Genomic DNA, 26,639 nt, shown 5'->3' with positions numbered 1-26,639 from the left:
GTTGGGATGTAAGCCATAAAGCACTTTGTAAGTGTGAACTATTATAGTTATGATATTTGGCTTCAGTAAGGATGTTTCATAGGCTTCTCAATTCAATTCAATAAATAGCTTCTAAGTAAAATTGCCTTCTCAGTCCTTTTTCTTCATGAGCTTCCTGCAGCTTTTGATACCATTAATCTTTCCAGATACTCTCCTCCCTTTTGACTTTCTTGGCACTGTTCCTCACTGGTCCCCTTTTTGCCTGTATGACTCATCTTTCCTCTTTGTTTTGAATCATTGTCTATCTCTTTTCCCTTAATTAGGAGTTTCCTGAAGGCTCTGTCCTGAGTCTTCTCATGTCTTGATAATCTCATCTACTCTTGAAGGTTCAGTTATTATTAGTTTACTACCAAATCTTTATATCTATCATCTCCCCATAACTCAAGTCCTGTTGAGTCCTTCTTTTTAATCTTCACCTTAAATCCTTCAGGCATTTCCAAACAAGAACTTCTCTTTCACCCTAACCTACTCTTCTCTAAACCCTCCCTATTTATGATTTGGGAAGTCACACATGTTCATAACCTCCTAGTCAGCCTGGATTCTTTAATCCACATCATCTTTCATAGCCAATCAATCAGTTCAGTGCCCTTGAAATTTCTCCCATCTGTCCTATTTTTTTCTACTCTCATGGCCACTAAGCTAGTTTAGGCCCTCATTCTCTCCTGCCTGGATTGTGGTAATAGCCTCACATTTGCTTTCCTAGGTTCCAGTCTCTCCTCTTTACAATTCATCCCTCACATAACTACAAAAAGCATTTTCTAAAGCACAGTTATGACCATATTACTTCCCCAAACAAAAGTCTCTATTAATTTTCTATTGCTTCTCTGATAAAATATAAACTTTTCAGGCTGACATTTAAAGACTTCCAGAGTCTGGCTTTCCAATGTTATCTCTTGTTACTCTTTCACACATTGAATGTACAACCAAACCAATCTTTTTTTCTTCCCTTCCCTCCTTCCTTCCTTCCTCCTCCTCCTTCCTTCCTTCCTTCTCTCTTTCCCTCCTTCCTTCCTTCCCTTCATTTGTCATCTCTAAGGTAATGATTCTCAAATTTACTTATTCAGCCCTGACCTGTTGCTTACTTCCAGGATTGTATCTCTAGTTGCCTATTGGAGGTCTCTATCTGAATGTTCCATGGACATCTTAAACTCAACATATCACAAACTGACCTCACTATTTTCCCCTTAAACCTTTGCTTCTTTCAAATTTTTCTTTTACTGTCTAGGGTATCATTATCCACAAACTAGGAGTTATCCTTAATACTGTGTTTCAAGACTCCTCCCCTTCATATCCAACAACAAGTCCTGTTCTTCCCCCTTTTCTAACGCTGGACCCTAGTGCAGGTTTCATTACTCACCCCCATGCCTGATCTATTGCAATAGGGACTTCAATCAGCCTTCTACTTAGCTTTTTCAAACTGATTTTCCTAAAACATAAGATCTCTTATGGCTTTAGGTCTCCCTGTTATCTTTGAGATCAAATAGAAAATTCTCTGTTTGACATTTAAAACCTTTCATAGCCTGGCTCCCTTCCACTACTTTTCTAATCTTCTTTCACTGTTATCCCTTTGTAACAATCTGTGATCCAGTGACATTGGATTTCTTGTTTTTCCTCACACAAGACACTCTCTCTCAGCTTCAGGTATTTTTCTCTGATTGTCCCTTGGCAAAGAAGTCTCTGCCTCCACATGTTCTCCATGCCTGGCTTTCTTGCATTTTCTGTTAGAATCCCACTGTCTACAAGAAACCTTTCCTGATCCACCATAATTCTAGTGCCTTTGTTGATTATTTCCAGTCTGTCCAGAATGTAGCTTGTTTGTCTGTGGATCTTTGCATGTTGTCTCCTTCATTAAAGTATAAACTCTTTGAGGGCAGTACTTGTCATGTAGCAGGTTCTTATTAAGTGTTTGTTGAACTGACCAGCTTCATCCTCATTTTGTGCTCATCTCCTGTTTTCTTTCACAGCCACTTGAGTTTGAGAAACCTGTCAATATGGAGAATCTGCCAGTGAACCAAGGCAATGGCCAGTCCTATGGGTACATACTCTATGAGACTTCTATCTATGAGGGAGGCACTCTTTTCTCCAAGGACCACATTCGGGACCGGGCCCAGGTATGGGCCAGGAGACTGGCAAGGGAGGCAACTGCTGCCTGCTGAGAGCCTCTCTCTGCACCTGGGGTGGGTTTATAAATTGGCATCGTTTCTCTTCAATTTCCTTTTGGCCATGCCAAAATATTTGCTCTTCTTTTTCCCCTCAGCATTTACTCTTTAGCCTCTTTCTTTGATCATTCATTTATGCATTTCATTTCATTTCATTTTTTTGGTGGTGAGTACAGAATTAAAACTATCAGCTTCTGATCAGAGCTAAATACAGAGCTAAATAAAGTAGTGAGGGTGATCATAACCAATCCCAAGATAATGTTTATATGGAACAAAAGAGGGAGAAACTAATTGAGGTCTACTCTGACCCATCATTTGTTCAAACCTGACCTGCTCCCTTGACAGTTTCTTTCTTTTCTTGTCAGAACTTCTAATCCCTCTTGGGGAACTCATCAGTGCTTTTACTCTCACTTTCACAGGTGTTTGTGAACAAGATGTATATTGGATATATGGACTATGAAGTTGAAGGACTGCCTGTTCCCAAGTATCAGGTCTGTAATTGCAGGGTCCAGCTTCTGGGTACTTGTCACTTCTAATTGTCTCCTTGAACTGAGCTCTTCCCAGAGCTGCCCCAGCCCTAAAGTAAACCAATGCTGTATAGTTCTGTTCTCTGGTTGCTCAAATTGTATCATGTCTTAGGAAGTTGGCGGGAAGGAAGGAAGGTTGTGGGAGATGGGCCCATGGGATGAGAACATTGGGTAGCTGGGACTTGTGTTCGGTATATTCCTCCATGAGGCAATTAGTACAAGATACAGGAGCTGGTGAGTTCCACAGAAGAAACCCTGAAGGATTGATCCTGCACCACGGATCATAGAGTCATGCTAGGTTTGTGTATCTCTTATAGGGTCACCGTAAGCTGAGTATCCTGGTGGAGAATCGTGGTCGAGTCAACTATGGACAGATGCTCAATGAGCAGCGGAAAGGTTGGCTTTGGGAGATACCAGGACAGGGTTGGGAGGATGAGGAAGCCAGACCAGATGGAATAGAGCATCTCCCAGTTAATATCTGCTCCTGCTCTAAATGTGGAGAAGGGATTGGCTTCCAAGGCAATGTATAATTCTTCCTCCCCTTCAACCAACTAAGGGACAGTGTGGCAGAGAATGGAATAACATCTAGATTGGTCTGGTTCCACCAGTTGTATCTCACAGGAGAGTCCAATTCAATAAACATCCATTATCTTTAAGGCATTGTATTAATCTGGGAAATCAGCCTAGTCCTGGGTCTTGTCCCCACAGGCTTCAGATGTGACCAGGTAGATTCAATATAGATACAACCCTAGAGGCCTCCATGAACTTGTCCAGTCTAGCCAGACTTAGTCCTGGAAAGCTTTCCTAGGTTCCTGGTAGTAGGTGAGGAACAGAGAGAGGAGGAGGAAGTTTCTCAAGAGTGATAAGGTAGAACTTCAAGGGTGTGGAAAGGACCCAAATTTTTCAACTAAAGGCAAAATTCTCCAGGTCTGGAGAAGATGGCTGTTACCACTCCTCTCCATATCAGCCCAGGCACTCTAGAACAAGAGGAGAGTGTAAAGCAAGGATGGAGAGGTCCCTTCCATCTTGGATCTTATTTTCTAAAGAAAAATGTAACTTTTTCAGAAAAATTATACATCAACAAATCAAGCCAAGCTAGCCTCATTCATTTCTGTTGTTAGTTTTTATAGAAGCTGGTGGGTAGAGTTTGGAACCCAGAAAGATGCTTTAGAAATAGTTGAGTATCTCTCCCACTTATGGGGTTTATGTTCCCAATTATGTCTTATGAACCAGAGAGAAAGAGGTTTTTATATTTTCATTTCTTCTACTGTCATCTCTTCTTTTACTCCTTAAGTTTCTAGTATCCTGTTCTATCATTGGTAATTCACATCCTTAAGTAAGTCTACCCTTCTTCCTTTAAGTGACATGTCCTCCAAAATTCTCACCTTCAACTATCAAAACTCTTTACTGTTTACATGACATTTGTGTAGCTAGGTGGTATAAGAAGAGAACAACATTATTAAACTAATTCATATGGAAAATAAATGATTTACAGGCTTCCCCCACCACCATTTTTTGGCCCTCCTCTCCTTTTCCCAAAGGTATTTATTTTATCTTTATTTATTTATTTATTTTGTGTTGGCAATGGAGTAGTGACTTGCCCAAGGTCACACAGTAGTAAGTATCAAGTATATGAGGGCAGATTTGATCTTAGGTCCTCTTGACTTCAGGACTGGTGCTCTATCCTCTCTGGCATCTAGCTGTCCCTTATTTGCACTTTAAAAAGAAAAAGATTGTAAACCCAGATGATATTCTGGTTCATGGAATTTCAGGTATTGTACCACTGGGTAGGATGTATCTTTTGGTACATTGCTAGAAAAGTGGGGAATTATTCATTATGACTTTGTATCTTCAGGGCCTTATAGATAACAAATACTTGATAAATGCTTATTGAGTTAGATTCTCCTGTGAGGTTACTGAGGAACTCAGTATCTGCTTCTAACCATGAGGCCTGTCTTCCCTCAGGACCTACCCCTAGGAATGCTCTACTACCTACAGTCCTCTATTCACTCTCCATTGTCAACTATCTTTTTCCTCCTCTGTCTATTGGCTGCTTTCCTGCTGCCTATAAACATGGCCATGTCTTCCCTAGTCCTCAAAAAAGCCCTCACTTGATCCACCCATCTCTACTAATTTTCATCCCATCTCTCCTCTTTGTGGCAAAATTTGAGAATACTTTTTACAATAGGGGCTTCCATCCCCTGTTGGAATCTGCTCTTTCTAAAGTTACTCCTGATCTTTTACTTGCTATATCTAGTGACCTTTTCGCAGTCCTCATCCTTCTTGACCTCTCTTCAGCCACTGACCCTGTGGATCCCCCTTGTCTTTGGTACTTCTCTCTAGGTTTCTGGGATACCACTCTCTGATGGTTCTCCTCTTACCTAATTGACATCTCCTTAGACTTCCAGATTACACCTATCCAATTCACACCCATTAATATGACTGTAACCTGAACTCTGTCCTGGGGGGAAAAAGGCTTGCAGAGCTTCTAACCCAAGCAAGGCACTGTCCTACTCTCTGTCAGCATTGCCAACATCTTTTCTGTGCCTCTCACTGAACTCTGCTCACTCATTCTCAATAACTGCTCATTTGGCATGGTTGTCTGCTCAGGGCTCAATAGATTTTTCAGGGTCACGCTTAGTCCATAATGTACTGTCCTTGCCATAGGACCTTAGAAAGATGACATCCATGATGTAGTCCAGTTCTGTCATTTTACAAATGAGACCCATAGTCAGGTCATGATTTTCAGACTAATGGGAGCCAAAGTTTATTTATGCAGTTGTCCTGAGCCTTGAGATACCTGTGAAGTCTGGCTTTGGCAGTTCAGTGACATGAATCTCTGAAACTGGGCTGGGATCTTGAGCTAGGAATTCATGAATGTAGGCAACCCCCCTGGCTCCACTTTCTTGCCAGAGAAAAGCACAGAGGCATTCTCTTATATCTCTGTAAAGAAGCAAAGGTTTACTAGCTCCCTGGGAGCATGGATAATCTTAACTGAGTTTTGGTTTGGTCATACCTGGCAGAGATGAGAATTAAGAAGAAAGGTTTCATGCCCACAAGGATTTCTCCTGAGTTTGCACTCAGATGGAAAAACCCACCCAAGTAATTTGCAGTAATCTTTTGTTCAGAGCCCTCCTTGAAAGAAAACTTCTGAACCTAGCCTGAATGTAATAAGGGCTCCCATCTTCCTATCTTTGCCTGGGCTTGGGAGTTCCTCTTACTTTCCTGTCTCCTATAGGATTAATTGGTGATATCTATCTGAATGCATCTCCACTTCGGAATTTCAAAATCTACAGCCTAGAGATGAAAGAAAACTTCTTCCAAAGGTATGCATGTGCCTATTCTTTGATCCCTTCAGGACTGGTGAAAGTTGAGGTCAAAGACCACAGACTTTTGTAATTACTAGTCCAGACCAGTCATTTTACAGATTAGGGAATTTAGGATTGGAAAGAAGGCAAGGTGATTAAGGTCACCTGGTTGCTAGGTTTCAAAAGTGGCACTGGAAACTTTTCCAATTCTGAACTGAAGATTCTTTTCTTTATACACGTTGATGTCCATTTTTATGTCCAAGTTATTTAGCTGAGACCCTAAATAAGGGAAAGAATTTATCACTGAGTTCTGGTCTTTCCCTTCCCCTCATTCTGAGTTCTTCTCTCAGTCTCTCCTCCATCAAGTGGAATCAGGTCCCAGAGGAGGCCACAGGCCCAGCCTTCTTCCGGGGGACTCTTCACATTGATTCCATCATCATGGACACCTTCCTGAAGCTGGAGGTGGGTGAGATGCTCTTTCTGATGAGTCTGCCTTTCCCAATGGGGTCCTTTAATCCCTGGTGATTTTGCTCTTAGGACTGGGATTCATACCAAGGTCCTGACCCTGAGAGACCCCTAGCAGTCTCTTTGAAGTGTGGAATGGGGGTAGGGGTGGAGGGGAGGAGACTGGCCAGATGCTGCAGAAACTGGGCTCTTAATCCAAAAATATTATTACAAAGTCCATAAATATCTGGATTAAAAATAGAATTTTAAAATAATTTCAGTAGTTATTAGTATTGATTTTCTTTGTAATCCTATGTGCTTTATTTTTATGCATTTAAAAACATAGTTCTGAGAAGGGATCCATCAATTTCACCAGAATGACAAAAGGGTCTGTGACATAGGAGAAGTTAAGAACTGTTGCTCTAGAGGAGGGGTGGATAACCTTTTTTTTCTGCAAAGGGCCATTTGTATAGTTATAACATCATTTGAGGGCCTCACAAAATTATCAACTTAACAATTAATCTGCTATATTTGATCAAACATTTTTCCCTTGTTTTTTGCAAGGCAGTGGGGTTAAGTGACTTGCCCAAGGTCACACAGGTAATTATTAAGTGTCTGAGCCCGGATTTGAACTCAAGTCCTCCTGAATCCAGGGCTGGTGCCTATCCACTCCACCATCTAGCACCCCCTTGATCAAGCATTTAATTAATTCACCTTTAAAAGTTCCTAGATTTATTGAATTTTGAGTCCCACCTGCAGTTGCCTTGACAGCACAAGACCAAATGATAAGGCCTGTAGATCAGATATTCCCTGCCTCTGCTTTAGAGGATTGGGGTTTAGAGAGTTAAAAAAGAGTAGGAAACCCCAACTCAGCAGCCATGGCTTCCTTGGCATTTGCTATCAGAGTCAAGGCCATCTTCATTAAGAGCATAGGAGATTTGATGTATACTATCCATCTGTATGCTGTGCTCTGAATCCTGGTGGAAGGTTGAATAGTCCTAGACTTGCAGGGGTGGAATGGTATAACTGTAGTCATAATAGGTTCACCACAGAACTCTAGTAAGGACTTGCTAAATTAATGCCTTGTTGTTGTTGCTGTTATTGTTTTGTTTTTGAGGGTGAAGTGACTTGCCCAGGGTCACACAAACTAGTAAATGTCTGAGGCCAAATTTGAACTCATGTCCTCCTGACTCCAGGACCAAATGCTCTATCTATCCATTGCTCCACCTATCCATCCCAATTCTTACCTTTCTCCACTATCCTCCAGCTAAGAATTGCCTTATCCTGAATGTGGTCCTTCCACCTGCCAGGGCCCTGGAAGACACAAGGGTATTTAGGCCCCTGCAACTCTCCCCTTCTCTGTGACTTTGCTTCTTTATCCTATATAACCTTCATCTGGTGATTCTTTGATCTATTTCCTTCAGGGCTGGGTTAAGGGAGTGGTGTTCATCAATGGCCAGAACCTTGGACGCTTTTGGAACATTGGTCCCCAGGAAACTCTCTACCTTCCAGGCCCCTGGCTGCATCTTGGAGACAATGAGGTGGGCTGCCTTAACTTTCCACCAGAAGTAGAATAAAAGCTAGAATATTGGCCAGCTAGTGAGGGGTGCAGCTCTGGGGAGCCCTGCAGCTCTAGTGTAGGAAATACTATACCAGGAAAGGTTATGTGGGGTGGGCAATCTTCAGCAGAGGTGTAGAAGAGATAAATTTCCCTGCAATCACTTTTGGTTTTAATTGGGTAAAATAAGTTTGTTCTGGACCTCTGCAAATACTGTATAGGCATATGTCCTTATGATTACCATTCTTTCTTCTGATTCTCAATCTCTCCATTAAAACTCACCTTTACCAAAAAAAAAAAAAATAAACATTTCTGAGTACTGCAGAGTTCCCCACCCCAAAAGGTGGATTATGTAATTAACTTCTCACTTCTTTCTACCCTCCCTACCTTTGCAGACTGGGAAGGTCTTCCAGACTGATGATTTCTGTTCTTTTGTTCTAGTTTGCTTTTCCACTGTCCCCAGCAACATCTCCCTCTGCTCTAGCCTGATCCCCAGGTTTAACCATGAGCCCCCTCCAGGATGCTTAGCTCAGAGAAGGGAAGGGAAAGGAAGACCAAAGGAGGTGGGAGAGAACAGATATATAAAATGTCTCCTAATATTATCTCCAAGGAGACTAGGCTGAATGAAACTACTGTGAGATTCCAGTCACTCTCTTTGTTGCCAGGTCATCGTATTTGAAGAACAGAAATCAGGCATGATCATCCAGAGCATGGACACACCCTATTTAGGCAGGAGCCACTACATGGACTGAGCGACCTGGCTTCATTTTACTCAGGAAATTCCTGGCTGGGGCAGGGAAGAAGGACGAGGTAGAGATGCTCTTCTCTCCAGAGCCTCTGAATGCCTTTTCAGACATCCCTCTACCTTGAGAGGATCTTCTTCAGTACCAACTCTGGAGAGAAACTACTTATACCCATTGCCTCGTGGTCGCTGGCCGGCTGAAAAGAATGTAGAGGGGAATATTGTCCTAGCCGCCATTATAGACACAAATCCTTTCTCAAGCTGTCTTTGTGGGGGGTGGGTCTCATGCTTGCCCTGCCATATTGTAGGTGAAGGGGAGAAAATCTTCCCCCTGAGTGGAGTTGTTGAATCTGATCATCCAGAATGTAGATGCTGAGACCAGTAGGTAAGGAGGCACATAGCAGATGGAAGATCCCATTCTCTGACTGATCAGATGGGATGTAAATATCACTCTTTGATCTAACCCAAGTTCCAATTTAATTTCAACACTTCTAAAGGCTGAGTCTGCTGCTGTCTAGCAAGGAACATTATTTCTAGATATTTTCCATCTGCTGAAGATATCAGTTTGCTACCCAGTCATTGACCATTGGGGGTTGGAGAATGGTGTGGAGCCTGAGGGACACTCTGATCTTCCCTCTTCCCCCCCCCAAATGCCTGGAGCCTTGGTATATGTGGAAGAGGAAGCTCTGTTGGCAGGGCCATAAGACATTCTCTTCCCATGTCTCCCCACCATAAAGCCCTAAAGCCCTAGAGTCAGAATGTAATATAACTTGAGTAGAGAGGCCAAAGTATGAATAGTCAGGGCAGGAGGGCTTGGTCAATTTATGTGAATCCTCCATTTTAAAAATGGATATACCCTATTTTCAGTTTTTATTTAAAAAGTAAAGGAAGCACTTGTGGAAAGGAAAGGTAGACACCCTGAGGTACCATTCTGTATCTGTAAGAAGAGGTCCTCACCTTGAATCATTTTAAGCACTCAGGAAATGTGAGACTACTCTGGAGGGGTCTCTGCAAGACCCTTAATACCTCCCCTCTCACAAACCACCTTTCTGATTCTCCTTTCCTGTCTTTTCTTTCCAAATCCAAATAGCAGGAGAGACATTGGGGGAGGAGGCCAGCTCTGACCTTTTTCCTTTGGGAATTGTTTCCTTTTTCCACAGTTGAGATGTTGGCTGTTCTGGGAATGATGCCCAATGGGTTGGTTCAGTTGTGTCTGAATTACAATAAAGTCAATGCTTGAATTTTTGCCCTAACTCCACTAGTAAGAGCTCATTTGTGCCAGGAGACAAACTAGGCCGAGAACCAATGAGATCTGCCTCTTGGGTGATTTGGGTTGGAATAAGGACGAGTCTAGTTATCCAGGGCCTTCCCTTCTCTTAATCTTCCTCCTTCATGCCCATGCTTTTCTGGGGTCTACACTCAGTGGCAACTCTCCCCAGGATGGAATGGTCAAAGGGCACAAAGGAAGGAGGAGGAAATTCCACCAGCAATCTCCCTTCCAGGAAATGGCGGTGAATGAAGCCTGCCATCACCTTGTGGTACATCAGCCTATGTGGCTAAGGACTCTGACTTGGGCAAAATCTAGGTGCAAGAAAAAATGGGAGAACCTAGTTGGGAGATCCTGTGGGAAACCATGGGGTTGGTTTTGATAATACCTGATAAAATAAGACCCACAGCCCTAAGGTTAGGGGTGTGCTGAACGTCTGGGAAGGCAGTTTAATTTTCAGTGTAAAGATTTATACCTCAGAAATTGAAACCCTCAAACTGAAACATTCATTTTGTTGCTTTTTAGACCATTATCTTCAAACTCAAATAGAAATGGGGGGGCCACTGATACTGACATAAAGCTCCTCGTAGGACACATCTTGACTTAGTTTTTAAGATGTAATTTTATCTGCTTTACTGTATATTTTATTTATTTTGTTAAATATTTCCTAATTACATTTTTACCACATTTTAATGTGGTTCTGTCAACATGGGAATGTTTGATATCTTTGCTCTTAAACTTAAAAAGTGTTTAGACTTAAGAAAGTGTTAATAATGCAGCTAAAACTTAATATTATGTCCTGTGTACATTGTTTTTTTCTAGAGAGGATAGTTAAACATTTACCAGCACACCCCACCTATGGGTGGGAATAAAGGCTTGTGGATCCTGTATGTTCCCATTCAGGGGGTTTCTAGCATACCTTTTCTACTCAGCAGTGGGGGTGGAGAACAGTCATCTCTCAATCACCTTAAGGATTATCTATGGTAGGCAAGCTTTTCCCTTTCAGGCTGCCTCCCCTGTTGTTACCTAAGGCAGATGAGGCTCAATATCAGCCAAAGGTAAGTGTAATTATGAAAACAACCTTGTTGTAGAAACAGCCTCACGTGTCCATCCCTGAGAGTTCCCAAACATTGTTGAACCCCTGTGAATGATTAAGGGATCTTAATACATATATTCCTCAGAATGTGGATAACTGAGAGTTGACTGCCTGGAAGAGCTGTTTGGAGGATCTGGGGGAGTAAGGAGTGCTTGGGACAAATAGTATGGTGTTTGTTATTGTTCCTACTCTTTGAGACCGCATTTGGGATTTTCCTGGCAAAGATAATAGAATATATTTTTGGAGAGGAGGAAACAAAAAACAAGGTTAAGTGACTTGCCCAGGGTCATACAGCTAGCAAGTATCTGAGACCACATTTGAACTCAGATCTTCCTGACTCCAGGTCTGTCAATTTATGTTGGGTTACCTACCTGCCTAGGGTATACAGAAATACTTGAGTCATGTTTATCTACTGAAAGAACATAGTTTCCTAGACTTTTGCTGAATGAACAAAATGGGCAATGAGCAGAAGAAATTGGGAGTAAGGATGGGATGGTTTTACATGATGGGTATCTTCCTTAAATGCTACATATAGATTAAATCCTCTTGATATTATTCCAGAAGAACTAGCTGTTTCAAGAAACAGCTATTTTGTAAAGCAGAAACCTCTGGAACCTTCTGGAGTTCTCTTTTTTAGATAATTTTCTAAGATGAATTTGCAAGTAGATGCACCTCTATTCACTGATCGATACCACCTTATTCACATGTAGAAACTTGAGAGTCTCCAGTGTTCTTTTCACTGTCATTTCCGAAAGGTATAAAGATGAGGTGGCAAGGTGAATAGAGTCCCATTCAAGAAGACCAGAGTTCAAATCTGGATTCAGACACTTAACTGGTTGAGAAACTCTGATGGTTACCTAAACCTCTGTTTGCTTCAGTTTCCTCATCTGTAAAATCTGGATAATAATGACACCTAATTCCCAGGATGGTTGTGAGGATCAAATGAGATAATAATTATGAAGTATTTATGGTATTATATAAATGCTAGCTATCATAATAACAAATTATTATCATAGCCTCAGGGGACTGCTGGACAAAAATTTAAAAAGCCCCCAGATCATGTTGAAGAAGATTGCTTTTGTGTTCAGTCTGAAGCCTACCACTTTCCCAGTCAGCTCTCTGGGTTTTCTTGTTCAGTTCTTAATGCAAATACATTTCAGTAAAACCCGCTGGGCTGAGGGGGATTATGACTGTTAAAAACCATATTTGACTTTTAATTTTTAAAACAAATTAAATACAGTTCATTTAAAACTGAGAAGAGATGGTGCAGCTGAAGGAGGCTTCCATCCTCTTGCTCAGTCTGTGTTCCTGGGACCTCCCAGTCCCACTGGCATCACTCCCCCAGGGTGGGGGTCCCTAAGTGAGGGAAGAGACTGGGCTTGGAACAAAGTTTACAGACAGGGCATGGTCCTGCTCTAAACAAGCTCATTCCTGAACAAAGATGAAAGCTGCAATCCACTGGGATTAGGATTATAAATAAATAGACATGCAGCTAAAAGAGGACTTGGTGTGAACAAACTAGACTAGCATCTGGAAATTTGAGTGTTATTGTTTTAGAAATGTTTCCCTTCCCCCCTTTCTGCTTGCTTTCATTTTGCCTGAAAAGTGAAGGCCTTTTGCTAAAAAAGCAGCTCAAGGGATGGTTCCCAGGGTTGGGCTTCCAGGGTTGGTTCCCAGAAAGGGGCACAATGGATGTCTCTTGTCCTAGCTCAGGCCAAGGCTGGAGAAAATTGCAATTCAGCCTATCCTGAAGTTCCTAGTCTCTATTACCCCTTCTTTACCCAACAGGAGCTGCTTCCTAAAACAAAAACAAAACCAATCACCATCAACAAAAATCCCCACAAAAAGTAAAATACAAAAAACCAATCCCAAATTTAAAGGAAAAAAAAAAGATGTTGGGAAAAGCCCTCATTATTCATGCTTAGTTCAGTTGTTCCAGTCTTCTGGTTTCCATCTGAGGTGACTTTATAAATACTGAGGAACATTAAAAATACATCTCAAAATTGGCAGTCACCACTATTATTTTTAAATAATAGGATAACACTGCAAGGCTGTCCCTCTCCCCAAACCCCTGAACCTAGGAGTGGGTTGCGTGCCCCTTAATCCTCAAGAGACATCCTATGGGTTTAAGTACGATGTTGGCTGTTAGGGGTTAAGAAAAGTTAGTGTCTTCTTGTAGGATCCCTTCTTTTTCCTTCATCAGGGAGGAAAATTGTGCTTCCGACTTTCAAGGGAGAGAGTGAAGGAGAGGGAAGAAGGGAATGGGAGAGAGAAATTATAGTGGGAGAAATATAGTGGATGAAAAATAGATGGACAGCCAGGAGAATAGGAAGAAAGAAGGAGCAGTTTGGGGCAGGGTCCTATCAGAGCACTCCAGTGGGAGAGCCTTTATATTCTCTAAACTGAAAATCACAGGCCTAAGGTATGGTAGTTAATGGAGCTGGAAGAGGTAAAAAGGGAGGAGGGAGATTTGTTTTTTTATCTGGAGAGGAGAAAGAATGAGGGGGTCAGTGACTTTTGGAGACAGAGGGAGCTTGATCTGGCTACTCCTGGCTCAGTGAGAAGATACATTCTCTCTCCATTTTGTTTTTTAAAAAATAATTTCCAATCTGTCATGTGCTCAGCTCCTCTCCCTGTTCAGCACCTGGGCTATCTTGGCAGCTTTCCTTTGGTCCCTCCTATTACTCTGAAGCTCAAAATATTCAAGGAGTGGGTGACAGTCACAGAGCCACACCACATTATCACGTTCTTGCCCTTATCCCAATCCCAATCCCTATTCTTAACTGGAAATCTCTATCTTATACTTTGATCCACTCCTTTTCTCCTTTCCCTCTCCCATCTTTAGACAGATATTCCTAGTGTACCCAGGCATGACAGGTGACTGACTGGTCTCAGAGACACAGGGAAAGGGCTTCTAAGTCTCCAGCCTTGTTGAACCATCTCTATTCCTTCTCCTGCCCATACCCTTTTTCCCACCCTGGTTTAGGAGTAGGGCCTTGTTGTATCCCAAGTTCAACATCTTGGAATAGGATTACTTGATTCTTCCTAGTGCAAGAAGTGGTGTCTCAACTGATGCTGGTTCTGAGAAGGGATAGAAGATGAGAAGCCAGTCCCAATGCAACCTGAGATTGGCACCTGCCAACAGGCTCAGGTCCCCATGCAGGGTTAGTCAGGTGCCAGGGTCAAACACAGCTACGAGTTCTGTAAACACGAGCCAAAGAAAAGCCACCCAGGCCAGAGAGAGGTATGTCTGATTTTGGAGCAACTTGCAGGTAAGGAGGTAAGGAGAGGAGCTGGGGGGAGGGAGGGCAGAGGGAGGAGAAGATTTCACACTTTCCCTTGGTCATTTCTGGGTTTTTGAAACACTCTGGCTGTCCTGTTTTGTGCAATGTTATAAATCCCAGTTGGAATATAAGGACCCAAGGGAGAGGGAGGACTTCTCCCCAGGGTACCTCCTATAGCCCCGCTAGCTCCCAGGCTGAGCATCTTTGAGAGCTCAGTCACAAGCCTGGTGTCCGGATCTTCCCCTCTCTTGGGCCTGTGTGTTGGCTGGAAGGTTCTTCAGGGGAAAATGCAGGGACATTGGGCCATTTCCCCAGGGTTCCTGCTTGGCATCAACTGGACTCCCCAACTCCCAGGATCTCCCACACAGTCTCTTGGTCATTTGGGGCAGAAGAGAGCGACAGGCCTGGGATTTCTGTGCTTTCGACGGTTTTTCTTTCTTCTGTGTGCCCCACCAGGCTTTCTCCATAGCCTCCAGGATGGAAGGACAGGTGACAGGGATTACTCAGGAGTCTGCCATGAGGCCCCTACGGCCAGAGGGGGTTGGGAGAAAGGCTCTGAGGCCAAGAGCAGGGTCTGTGAGAGGGAGTCTCCTGCAAATTGGAAAGGAGGAAGTAACTAAGATGAGTCTGAGTTTCCAAACAGATGATTAGCACCCATACCCCTCAAAGCCCAGCTTCTTTGATTCTTTGATGTGGGAAAGGGACCAGAACCCCACAGAGCCTGGAGGGAGCTCTTTTGTGACCGAAGCCAAGGCTCTGTAATATCTAATAAAAATGATGATGATGATGCTAACCAGAGTTAATATAGGACTTTTAGGTTTGCAAAACAATAAATATTGTCCTGTTCAATCCGTCTAGAGACTATTATTATCCCCATTTTACAGATGAGGAAACATCTGTAAGAGTATTTAAGTGACGAGCCTCTAGGGTCATAGAACTACTAGATGAGGCAAGATTTGAACTCAGGTCTTTCTGTCTTGCACTCTACCTGAGTTGATTGTTGATTTCTCAGATTTAGGGCCTGAGCTTTACCAGTAATATGAAGAGAGAAAAGAAGAGACAGAAGGGCCTTCCTCAAACACAAGAGTCTAGAAAAAGTAGCCCTTTGGGTATAGGACTGAGTCTCATCTCTGGGTTGCATGTCTGTCTATCTAGTGGAGGTTGAATTGGAAGGGAGAGAGAAAGGCAGAGAAAATCAAGGGAAAAAAATCCACAAACAGTAAGAATATGGAAAAACAGGACCAAAGGATGAGGGGTTGGAAGTAAGGGCTTTGGACATCACTGGAGGGCTTTGGAGGTCACTGATGAGAATTTTTAAAGGAAAAGGGATGTTTAGTTGCTGACCTCAGATAGACTAGGTGTGGAACAGGGTAAGTCTTTTTTTCCCCCCACAGGGTTCAGAGCCTGTTGGCTGGGTTCACTATCTGCCTAAGTCCTTTTTCCCTCTTGACTAACCTTTTCCCTTACCTAATTTTCAACCTTGCTGCAGCATGAGGTGCCTGCCTGTTACAGAAAGCAGCCCCAAGACAACTGAACTCCAATTTTCTTTTTCCACCTCTATATCCGTTCCATTCCTCCATACCTGGGTCCCCTGTGTCAGATCTCCACATTGGGGTCAGTGAAGCCTTTTCTCCCCTCATTCACCAGCACTGGCTTCTCTGTTCTTGTGTGCCAGACGAGGATCTGTGCCAGGAGATATCATGTGTTGGAGACAGAGCCAGATGTCCTCATTCATTTTCTTATTCATCCCATTCTTCCAGCTATCCCTTTCCTCTCCTAGGCTCTACTGTTCTCCAGTTCTGTTTGTGATACTTTATATTCTCTTCCCTCTGACATGTTTTTCAGACCCTCTCACCCCTATCCTCACTTTCTCTCCTTTATTGACATATTTGTTTATAACAGGAGATGGGCATATTAACTTTCTGCTCAAGGTCTCAGAAACAAAAGGAATCTGTGTTACAACCTCCCCCCCCCCCCAATTTCCCTTTGGCTCCAGCTAGATCATTTTCCCATTCCAGTTCCCAGGAGTAGAATGTTTAGGGAAGGGAAATTCTGTAGGTTTCCCAGTCTCAGATATTAAGTCTAGCTCAGCTGGAGCAGCAGAAATAGAGAAAAGTATGGAAAGATTGGAGCACCACATATCTTAAGGTATAGCTGAATTTTGTGGATTTGTCAATCTTTTCCTTTTCCCTAGATTTTCCTTATTTCTCTACCTGAATATGGAGGTTTGGTTGTAAGGCAATGACCAGCATCAGCATCTAGAACAGTTATACTGTTACTTTATTAGATCCAAGGATTATAGATTGTATATTTTCATATCATTACATATTTTTGATCATATATTTAGAATTTCAAGTGGCCTTAAAAGTCATCAACCCTCCCTTAACTGAGGCTCAGGGAGTGGTCCCGAGTCACATATCTAGTACACGGCAAGTAGGATTCAAACCTAGGTCTTCCTGAGTCCAAGTCCACCACCCTCCTCAGGAAATAACTATAGACTGTAGATGTTTTCTAAGACTAGGCTTCTCTTCTGACTGAAGCTTCTTACATGCTTGGATATCCCCATGACGCCCTACCTTGGTGCAGTTGGCAGCCTTGGGCTCCAGGTCATTGAGGGTGACGAGCTCACGGAGAAGGCTGCTCTCTTGGTAGCCGCCCTTGACTCCTCGAAGCTTGAAGTAGGCTTGACTCCGTTGCAGGATGAGCCGGAGGTTGACTGCAAAGCCAGCCATGTCAATGGCAAATGGCCGGTGCGGGTCAAAAACTGTCTTCCAGCCAATCACTTTCCCTGCCCCATTCACCCGAGGGGATTCATACCGAAGACCTCCCACGAAAGCCACAGGCCACACCGAAACTTTTCTTGTGCTGCGCATCTACAAGTGGGGGGATGAAGGAAGGAGGTGGGGATGGTGTGGAGGATTGCCAGGACACCTGAGTTCTCATTCCCTTGGCTGGCTCCCCAGTCCTGTGTAAGGTGGAACCCAATGGTTGTTCCTGGAGTATTCTGCTTCCAGTCCCTCCTCCACCAGCCAGTTGGTCATCTGTAGAGGGGTTTGGCCTCCTAGCTCTCCCCTCAACAGCATAATAGCTAGAATGTTGGACTCGACTGGCAGGAAGACTAGTATCCAAATCCTGCCGTAGAAATTGACTGTCCAACTCTGAACGAATCACTTAACTTTGCAGTTTATTTGCAAAATGGGGAAGTTGTACACACGGCCCCTCTAAAGTCCTTTTCAGTTCTAACTCTTATGGTTTTATGAGCAAAAATGCTTTTTCTCCCTCCTTTCCTTGCTTCAGGGATCTTTGGTACTAGAGGGGTTTCAGGTAGGGAAGGAAGGTACAGGGGTGGCAGGGTCTCGTGTAGAGAGCACCGGCTTCACCAGTCTCTGGAGGGTGGGGATGGTGTCCCAAATTAAGATCTCTAGTAAATGTTCCAGATTCTAGCTCCAAACCCAGGCTAGGTAAACATATTTGAGGCCAAGGGGTTGGGTATGGGGAGGCTGATGCTGCAGCCCGCCGTACCCTACCTCGTTCGCCACAGTCAGAAAGTGGTCCTATTCCCTAGGATCCAAAGCCACAGTTAGTCATCCCCTTCCCCCCTCCATCCCCCAACCCACTGGTGGGTCTTCAGTGGCCCCTCCGCTCCGGCACCTCTTCTCCCACCTCTGGGAAGGATCCGGGGTCCTCTGCCACCCCAGCACATCCATCTCCCCATCCTCCCTATCAGAGCCCCCCCCCCCCCCCAGCATCCTTCCCCGCCTTCCCCACCTCCTCAAAGAGCTCCAGGCTGTAGGTGTTGTCGTCGTCGGCGAAGTAGACCACGCCGGGCTGGCTGGCGTTGCGGGGGAAGGTCTCCCGCAGCCAGCGCAGGGCCAGGTTGCGCTGCATGGTGCCTCGCGGGATGCGGGGGTCCCTGGCGTCCCCCCGCAGCTTGTAGTTGCGCGGCGTCTCCACGTGCAGGTGCGTGTAGTTGAGGCCGGTGTCCCGGAGGAGGCGGGCGGTCAGCGGGGTCCGGCGCGGGGCGTCCTCCACCACCAGCCAGTGGAGGTTCTGTACGTGGAGCAGCGTGTTGGCCAGCCGGGTCAGCTCGGCCTTCTGCACGGGGCGGCTGTAGGTGGGGGTGACCACGTGGATGGTGGGCAGGGTGTCTGACCAGGGCGGGGGCCGCGTGTACACGTATTCGGTCCTCACCACCTCCACGATGTCCCGGTCGGACATGCAGTACTCCTTGGAGTCCACGCTGGGGTCTCGCCTTGACTCGCTCCCATCATCTGGGGAGGGAACACAGAGACAGCCCCTTCCTTACGAGGGGAAGAACTTGGGTGGGGACCGGCAATCCGGACGGACACTTTGGGATCGAAGTTCCCCTTTATCTCACTAGGAAAGCTCCCATTGTCTTTTTCTCTCCGGACCTTACATTATCCCAACAGCTAGTCTCATCCCCATTTTACAGGTGAAGAAACTGAGGTTCAAAGAGTCAGGCAAGAGCTGGTGAATGTCAGAGGCAGGATCTGGCTCCCATGTCCAAACTCCTCACTTATTGTTTTCTACTGAACCACTGACAGTTGAAAGAAACGCCAATCTCTATTTATTTCTAGTGGGTCCAAGGAGTGGGTAAGCTCATTCATTTCTAGTGGGTCCAAGGAGTGGGTAAGCTCATTCATTTCTAGTGGGTCCAAGGAGTGGGTAAGCTCATTCATTTGTTGGCGGGGCTCTGCTTATATTCCAGTTGTGTCTTATACTGAGCTAACTGCCTGCTGGAACAGGACTCCTCCCCCAAGGGAAGCACTCAGGTCTCTTCTCTTTCTCACCTACCCACAGTCTGATCATGACACAAGGCGTGGTGACAACTGGCATATAGATAGAACTTTAAGATTTGTAAAGCGCTTTACAAATATTATCTGTTTTTATCCTCACAATTATTCTGGGCGATGGCTGTTATTTATTATCCCTATTTTACAGATGAGGAAACTGAGGCATAAAGAGGTTAAGAGACTTGTCCAGGGGCCACACAGTCAATGAGTAACTGAGGCTGGATTTTAAAGGACATTCCAGGTCCTGCTCCAAATTCTCAATAACAAGTGATGGATGTGTAAAGCAAGCTATAAACTTTGACATATCAGCAATTAATAAACTAGCTCATTATACCACTGGATAATCTATATCTTGACCAAAAGGATAGATAATAAGCAAGACATTTGTCAAATGTCTTGTTAAATTCTAGATTCATTATATTTATTGTATTTTCCTAGTAACCCTAATGAAAAAGGAAATCAACTTTTTATTTGTGAATCAATGCTGGGTTTTAGTCTTTACCATTTCTTTTTAAAATGTTCAGAAACTATTCAGAGGCTAAATAACTTGTCCAGAGTTGAACCTCTGGGACCCAGAAAGGCTAAATGATGAGCCCTAGGTTACTCAGGGCCAGCATCATTTGATCTTAGATTCTGTGACTCTCTCCGCATGTCCTTTCCACACAGCTCATTATCCTGAAATGGGGCAAAGTAGTCATTAAGAACTATCATGGTTATTAAGAACTAGTCATATCAGATGAGTCTGTTTGATATTGGGAGCATGGTAGCCCAAGGGAGCCTGGAGTTGAGAAGACCTAGGTTCAAATATGAACTCAGAGACATACCAGCTGTGTGACCCTGAGTAAATCACTTGACATCTATCTGCTTCAATTTCCTCAACTATAAAATTAGATTCATAATAATATCTATCTTCCAGGGTTGTTATAAAGATGAAATAACACACCATAACTGGCACATATTAAATGTTATTTTCTCCCTTGCCCCATAGGATCCTAGTCTTAGAACTGGAACCCCTGAATAGTCTTCTAGTCCAACATCCACATACTTTCAAATGAGAAAGTTGAGATTAAAATCATACAAGCATTCCAATCCAGGTTGGAAATCCATCTTTCCACTATATCAGACTTTCTTATGGTCTACTGGATTTTTTTTTTTTTGCAAGGCAATGGGGTTAAGTGACTTGCCCAAGGCCACACAGCTAGGTAATTAAGTGTCTGAGGCCAGATTTGAACTCAGGTGCTCTATCCACTGCACCACCTAATCACCCCTGGTCTATCAGATTTTGAGAAAGGTATCTGACAAAGTCAGATAAGCAAGAAAAAGAGATGTGGAATGAATGGGTACATGAAGAGGGAATTATGCTTCTCCCCAAGAGGGCCTCCCTACCCTGACATCTTTATTGGAGTGCCATTCGACTCTTCCTCTAGTCATGTTCTGTTCAACATTTTTATCAATGACTAAGGTGAAAGCATAGACAGAATGAATCTTAGGTGTGTGGATAACCAATTACTGAATCAATCAACAAGAATGTATTAAACCATCTTCCAGACACTATGTTAGAATCTGGGGTCACAAATCAACAAGCCTGTATTGTTATTGTTTGTCCATTCTCCAAGAAGACCATGATATCAGGGAAATGATACCATGACAAGCACATGAATTAGATTTGAGTGAGGGGCTGCTATGCTAAGTAATCAGCCTTACTTTCTTCTCCAGAGCCATCTGGATTCAGTGGCCAGATATGGATCAAGATACCTGGAGATTGCCCTGGATGTGAGACAATCAGGGTTAAGTGACTTGCTCAAGGTCATAGGACTAGAAGGTATCAAGTATCTGAGACTGGATTTGAACCCAAGGACTTTGGAGTCCAGGCCCAGTGCTCTATCTACTGCATGTATTAATGCATAAATTTATTAATGAACCAATCAACAAGTATATATTAATATATCATTGTATTAATGAATCAATCAACAAGAGTGTATTAAACCATCTACCAGACACTATGTTAGAATCTGGGGTCACAAATTCTAAGTGAGAGTTTCTCTCCTAGCTGATATACTGGGCAGTAGAATTGGAATAGAAACAAATGTCTACAGGCTACACAATTCTCCTAGTAGATGCTAAAATTAACAATTTTGTAGGTAAAAGTATGTTTATTTTGGTTCAGAAATCTACTTCTGCAAGACAGGGTGGGGAAAACACAACTAGAAAGCAATTCATGTGAGAAGTACAGGGCTTTTATTGGATTGCTGGCTGTGTATGAGTCAGCAGTTTGATATGGCAGACCAAAAGCTAATTCAATCTTAAACTACTTTATTAATATAAGTGTGGTGCCCTGAACAAAGGAGACAATAATATTCTGCCCTAGTTAGATTGCACTTGGCATTGTATGGTTGAGGACAACATGTTTTAGACTGATTGGAGCATGAAAAGGGTAGCCATATTGTGAAGGAACAAGATACCTTATTCCACATAGGGACTGGGTAAATAATTTGGGTATATTTATCCTAGAAAAAAAAGATTGAAGATGAAATCTGACTGCCATCTTCAAAAGTAATCATGTGGAAGGTTTATGCTTATTCTATTAATTCCAAGAAGACAGAACAAGAAGCCATAGGCAGGTTTTAAAGAAAATGAATTTGGGCTCAAAATAAGGAAAACTTCCTAAAAGAGCTATGGAGAATGGAATGGGCAATCTAAGGGACATAGTAAGTTCTCATAACTGGAGGAATTCAAGCAGAAGTTGGATGATTTTATTATTAGAGGAATCATAGTAGGTAATCATGCTTTGAATATATATTGGACTTAGTGACCTCTAGAGTCTTTTCCAGGTCTAAGTTTCTGAGTCTTCAGGTCTCTGTGTATATATAAGGGAAGGAAAAGGAAAGTAGGGCACTACATGTGGAAAAGATCGCTATGGAATGCCCAATGCCAAGTATCTCTCATTCCTGGGGAGTGATGAACAGAGGATCGAGGCTTGGAGTTAAATAGAACCCATCTTGTTCCCTAGACAGCTAGCCTACTTTACCTGACTCCCTTATTTCAGTTAATGGCTCCATCCTCCTTTTACTAACCTTCTTTAACACTATATAGAATAATTATTAGTGCACATCTTATCTCCCCAACTTTAATTCTAAGTTCCTTCACTTAATCATCTTCACTTTTGTAACCCAAGCTCCTTAGCATATTGCCCATGTAATGAAGGTATTGACCTTTGTAAATTTTGAAGGTGAAAGGGGTCTCAGATGAAATTTTTCTATTATTGGGGTAATTTGAAACATTTAGGTGGTTTGTTATATTCTTTATTTCCTCCCTCCTTTGCTTAAAGGAAGCGAAAAGATATCTAATTAGCTAAATTATAGTGACTGTGGGTATATCACTGAAAGCTGCCAACAATCTGAATTGAATTTGGGATTGTAAATTGATGAATCCAGGCAGTTCAGAGTGCCCACTAGGATAAATTCCCTATCAGTGAGATTGTTTTGCCATTCCCTTTTGGGTGAGAAGGAAGCTGAACTCTTGTTGTAGTGTCTAGGCCTACAGCAATTGTGGGGGCTGGACAGTGGTTTAGTCCTTTCTTTATCATATTTTTGGGCTGTGAATTATTAGTATGCATTTCTGCTGAACTTTCTCTGGTGTGTTATTCCTGAATCGATATTTTCTTTTCCCTTTTAAATCAATATTTTTTCTTTGACACCAAGGTAGTCAAGGCAGTATGCCAGAGGGTCCTGTACTTGAAGGCAAGAAGACCTAGGTTCAAATCTTGCCTCTGAAGCTCATTTTCTGCATGACTGTGTATCACTTAACCTTTGTGTGTCTCAGATAACCTGAATCTTACTAAGTCTTAGCTGGGTAGTGATTAGCATTGGTGGAGGGAATTCATAGATTGGGAACTCCTTACATTCTCAAAAATCACAAGTCATAAAATCCAACTCTCTTATTTCACAGATTAGGAAGTTGAGACCCAGAGAGGTTAACTGACCTAGCTAACATCACAGATAGTAGCAGAGCTGGGAATTTAAACCTAGTTTTACTACAACCTAGTATTATTTGTTACACCATTTAGTTTCAAGTCAGTTGATAAACTGCAAGATGTGCTATGGAAAGGAAAGAGCTAGAACTTGAATTAGATATTGGTAGTAACGGAAGAAGGGTAGTGAGATTATTAGGTGTTGGTCATGGCTGAACCTAGGGAATTAAATGGCCTCAGGGTGGAGAGGGTTAGGTGGCTTGATGTCTTGAGTCAGAGATTAGAGACTTTTGAGGTTTAGAAATTAGTGAGAGCAGAAGGCATGAGTACCTTAGATGAATATTAAGGAGGAACTGATACTGACAGGGCCTAGCAAAGCCTGAAGTCCAAGGATGGATCCTTCACAGCTATGCACAGAGTAATCATTCAATGTGTTTTTGAATTAAATTAAATGGTGAAAATAGGTGGATAGAGCACTAGTCTTGGATTCAGGAGGACCTGAGTTTAAATCTGACCTTGGACATTTGGCACTGTGTGACCTTGGATAAGTCATTTAACCTTGATTGCTAGGCATCCAGGGCCATCTTCATATCTGGCCACTGGACCTAGATGACTCTAGAGTAGAAAGTGAGTCTGGTGATGTAGCACAGCATCTCCTCACTCAAATCCAATTCTTGTGCATGTCATGGTATCACCACCCTGATGTCAAGGTCTTATTTGAAAATGAAGGATAAGCAACAACAATAAATGGTGAAGTTAAGGACCTCCAAAGGGTAGTCATCATTCTATTCTAAACCTTCAGAGAGCTGGAGGGACTGGAGTAACTGGTTCTTAGCAAAGGACATTATCTGAGGTGGTGGGTGGGAGAGGGGATAGATTGAAGGGTTACAAATAGCAATGAGTCCAAGGGGTAGAAGTTGGAAGAGAGAGACCAGGGAGAGGATGAAGGGTAGCAAAAACTAGGAAAGGGGGTTTGTTGTCAGAGTTGAGGCAAAGATTGTGTAAATAGAGGGTAGTACACACACATAATCACATATACAAATATGCACACACACGTATATACATATGTATGTATGTTTATATGTATATATAGGGATGGTGCAGCTTTACTCACCCTTGTGCACAGTGAGCAACGGGGCAATGGGGCTCTGATGCCAGACGGTGATGAGCAGTGTCCAGGGCAGCACTATGAGAACGATAGCAAGGATGTCCCGTCTTTTCGGCATCTCCAAGGCTGACTGGACCCACAGCTCCTCATTACCTGGATGGTGGCAAGTCCAGGAGGGAGGAAGTGGTAGTAGCAGAGAGCAGAGAGGGAAGAAGAGAACATGAATGGGCCAAGGAGCCCCAGGACAGAGAAAGACAGAGAAGGGGAAATGTTGGTTTATAGGTCTTACCAGCTCTTACAACCCACCCATTGCAGAAGCAGGTTTAGGAAGTCTGTTCAGGTTGGAGTCCAGGGAGAGGGCAGCTATCCAGGGGTGAGCTCAGGGCCCCACGGGGATGGAGGCCTGCAATACAAAGCAAAGGGCCATAGCCAGAGAGCTGTTGAGAAGTAGAGGGCCAGAAAGAAGTAGTGACTTTCTTAGTATACAAAGCAAGTTGATACAACTTAACATACATAGCAAGCTAACACCAGACTAAAGAGTTTCCCCACTGCAGAATGAAGACACTGCAGTGTTGGATGAGCTTGATTACCAGGAAGAACTCTTGTGGGAGAATGACACAGGCCTGAAAAAGGTTGTCAAGATAGGCAATCTGGTGTCTTCAAATATATTGAAACCCTAATGTCCAAACGTCTAAGTCAAAGAAAGAGGTCTATTTTCCTGAGCAAAGGTTTCTACCAGGTCATAATACCAGGTCTGTTCTTGCCAGAAAAGAGGCAGGAGGCCTTAAAAACTAGGAACTAAAATAGGGATTTGGTTGGGGTGGAGCAATGTGGATGAGTCTATGAGGAAACACCTGGGGCATCTTGCTCTTTGTGATTATCACCATTCAGTTCAATTTAATTCAACATTGGATAAAGCTTAAATATGTGTACAAGTCATAGTGCTTCAGGTTGTATAGTTCTTCTGTCAAGGAGCTCATGGTCCAATAGGAAGCGTAAGACACTTCTACAAATTAGAAAATGCATGCCTAGGATATGTGCAATGAAGTATTATGAGAATGTCGAGGACGAGAGATGATTGCTGGCAGGGAAGGATCAGAAAAAGTGGAGGAAGTAGAAGCTGAAAAGTAGGCACTGGAACAGGCTGGGAATATAAACAGGTATAAAACACAGTGCCTCACCTTGAGAGGTTTGCAATCTAGATGACAGGATATGTGGAGAAGATGCAAATTATTGAGGTGTTCCTCGAGTTGTTTCAGACACTTGACACTTTTTAACTGTATGACCTTGGGCAAATCACTTATCACTAATTGCCTCACATCCAGGGTCATCTCCAGTTGTCCTGATTCATATCTGGTCACTGGATCCAGATTGTTTTGTCAAAGAAGCTTAATTTTTTTATACCCTTCTTAATTTTTATACCCTTCTTATACCCTGCCTTGGATAGGCAGAATGGGTAGGATGGATGTCCCAGCTTTCAAGGAGAGGAACAGAGTCCTTATGCATGGAATCTCAGAGGTCATGTATTCTAACCCATACCTGAAGTAAAAGCCACTCTACAGGATCCTTGGCCATGGTGATCTAATTTCTACTTGAAGACCTCAAGTGAGGGGGGAACCGTTTCAGGTGATGAGACAATATATTTATTCCACTTTTGACTAATTCTAATTATAAGGAGTTTTTTTCTTCTTTTTAGACTAAGTTTTAAGATTGTGTCAACTTTGTCCACTGTTCTTAGTTCAGTCCTCTGAGGCTGACATAATAACATAACAAATAACATCATAACAAATTCAAATCCTGACCCACATAATAGTCCTAATTCTGGAAGATGACTATAACGTCCCCCACCTCCACTTCCATTTTAATTCATCAAATATTAAGTGCCAACTATAAATAAGGCAGAGATAGTCTAGCATAATCAATAGCTTATACAATTATATTTATTAAGCATAAGCAGCAGAAAAGAATTCACAGAGATCAAAGCAACATCAAGTTAGTAATATTAAAACACCTCACAGGGTCAGGAAGGCCTGGGTTCAAGTCAGCTACATACTGGATCTAGGACAAGACATTTTACCTCAGACTACTCTCTAAGTCCCCAAATTTCAGAACAGTTTCTGAACTTCCATTTTAGGAGTTTTCTCAATGGGCAATTCCTTACCCCTAATGAAATCATAGGTCAGTGATTCCCCCGAAGGTACAAGACACTATATTAGGCACTGGGGTTACAAAGACAAGGAAGGAACAGTTTTTGGTCTCAGGGACCTTACATTCTACTTGGGGATACAATACTATAATTGTTCAGTTGTGTCTGATTCTTGAC

General features: G+C 43.0%; 2 protein-coding genes across 3 annotated transcripts in view; one reads left to right on the top strand and one right to left on the bottom strand.

Annotated features, from left to right (window-relative positions):
• The window catches only part of GLB1L2 (galactosidase beta 1 like 2), a 50,108-nt gene extending 41,076 nt beyond the window's left edge, over positions 1 to 9,032 (top strand). For both annotated transcript variants that reach the window (XM_074216271.1, XM_074216272.1), the window contains exons 13-19: positions 2,004 to 2,150; positions 2,618 to 2,689; positions 3,043 to 3,121; positions 5,964 to 6,051; positions 6,384 to 6,495; positions 7,902 to 8,018; positions 8,701 to 9,032. In XM_074216271.1, the coding sequence (XP_074072372.1) occupies positions 2,004 to 2,150; positions 2,618 to 2,689; positions 3,043 to 3,121; positions 5,964 to 6,051; positions 6,384 to 6,495; positions 7,902 to 8,018; positions 8,701 to 8,787 (702 nt within the window). In that variant the 3' untranslated portion in view covers positions 8,788 to 9,032. The remainder of the gene's footprint in view (positions 1 to 2,003; positions 2,151 to 2,617; positions 2,690 to 3,042; positions 3,122 to 5,963; positions 6,052 to 6,383; positions 6,496 to 7,901; positions 8,019 to 8,700) is intronic.
• On the bottom strand, positions 1,196 to 24,704 carry B3GAT1 (beta-1,3-glucuronyltransferase 1). Its single transcript, XM_074216273.1, has 6 exons — positions 24,606 to 24,704; positions 24,323 to 24,469; positions 18,193 to 18,695; positions 17,001 to 17,297; positions 16,007 to 16,107; positions 1,196 to 15,015 (listed from the first exon to the last, which is right to left on the bottom strand). The coding sequence occupies exons 2-5, from the start codon at positions 24,432 to 24,434 to the stop codon at positions 16,021 to 16,023; spliced, it is 999 nt and encodes a 332-aa protein (XP_074072374.1). The 5' UTR covers positions 24,435 to 24,469; positions 24,606 to 24,704; the 3' UTR covers positions 1,196 to 15,015; positions 16,007 to 16,020.
• Positions 24,705 to 26,639: the final 1,935 nt, after the last annotated feature.

Source organism: Macrotis lagotis, chromosome 1 (genome assembly GCF_037893015.1).
Source record: "Macrotis lagotis isolate mMagLag1 chromosome 1, bilby.v1.9.chrom.fasta, whole genome shotgun sequence".
NCBI classification, from domain to species: Eukaryota; Metazoa; Chordata; class Mammalia; order Peramelemorphia; family Peramelidae; genus Macrotis; species Macrotis lagotis.
The sequence above is the reverse complement of the archived record's forward strand: the minus strand, read 5'-3'. Positions and strand labels throughout refer to the sequence as shown.

Excerpts from the sequence above, each read along its gene's own strand:
- B3GAT1 (XM_074216273.1), bottom strand. The coding sequence starts at position 24,434 with ATGCCGAAAAGACGGGACATCCTTGCTATCGTTCTCATAGTGCTGCCC. Across the intron at positions 17,298-18,192 it reads GCCTGGAGCTCTTTGAGGAG|ATGCGCAGCACAAGAAAAGT; the intron begins GTGGGGAAGGCG and ends CCCCACTTGTAG. Across the intron at positions 16,108-17,000 it reads AGGCTGCCAACTGCACCAAG|ATCCTCGTCTGGCACACAAG; the intron begins GTAGGGCGTCAT and ends CTCCTGGCACAG.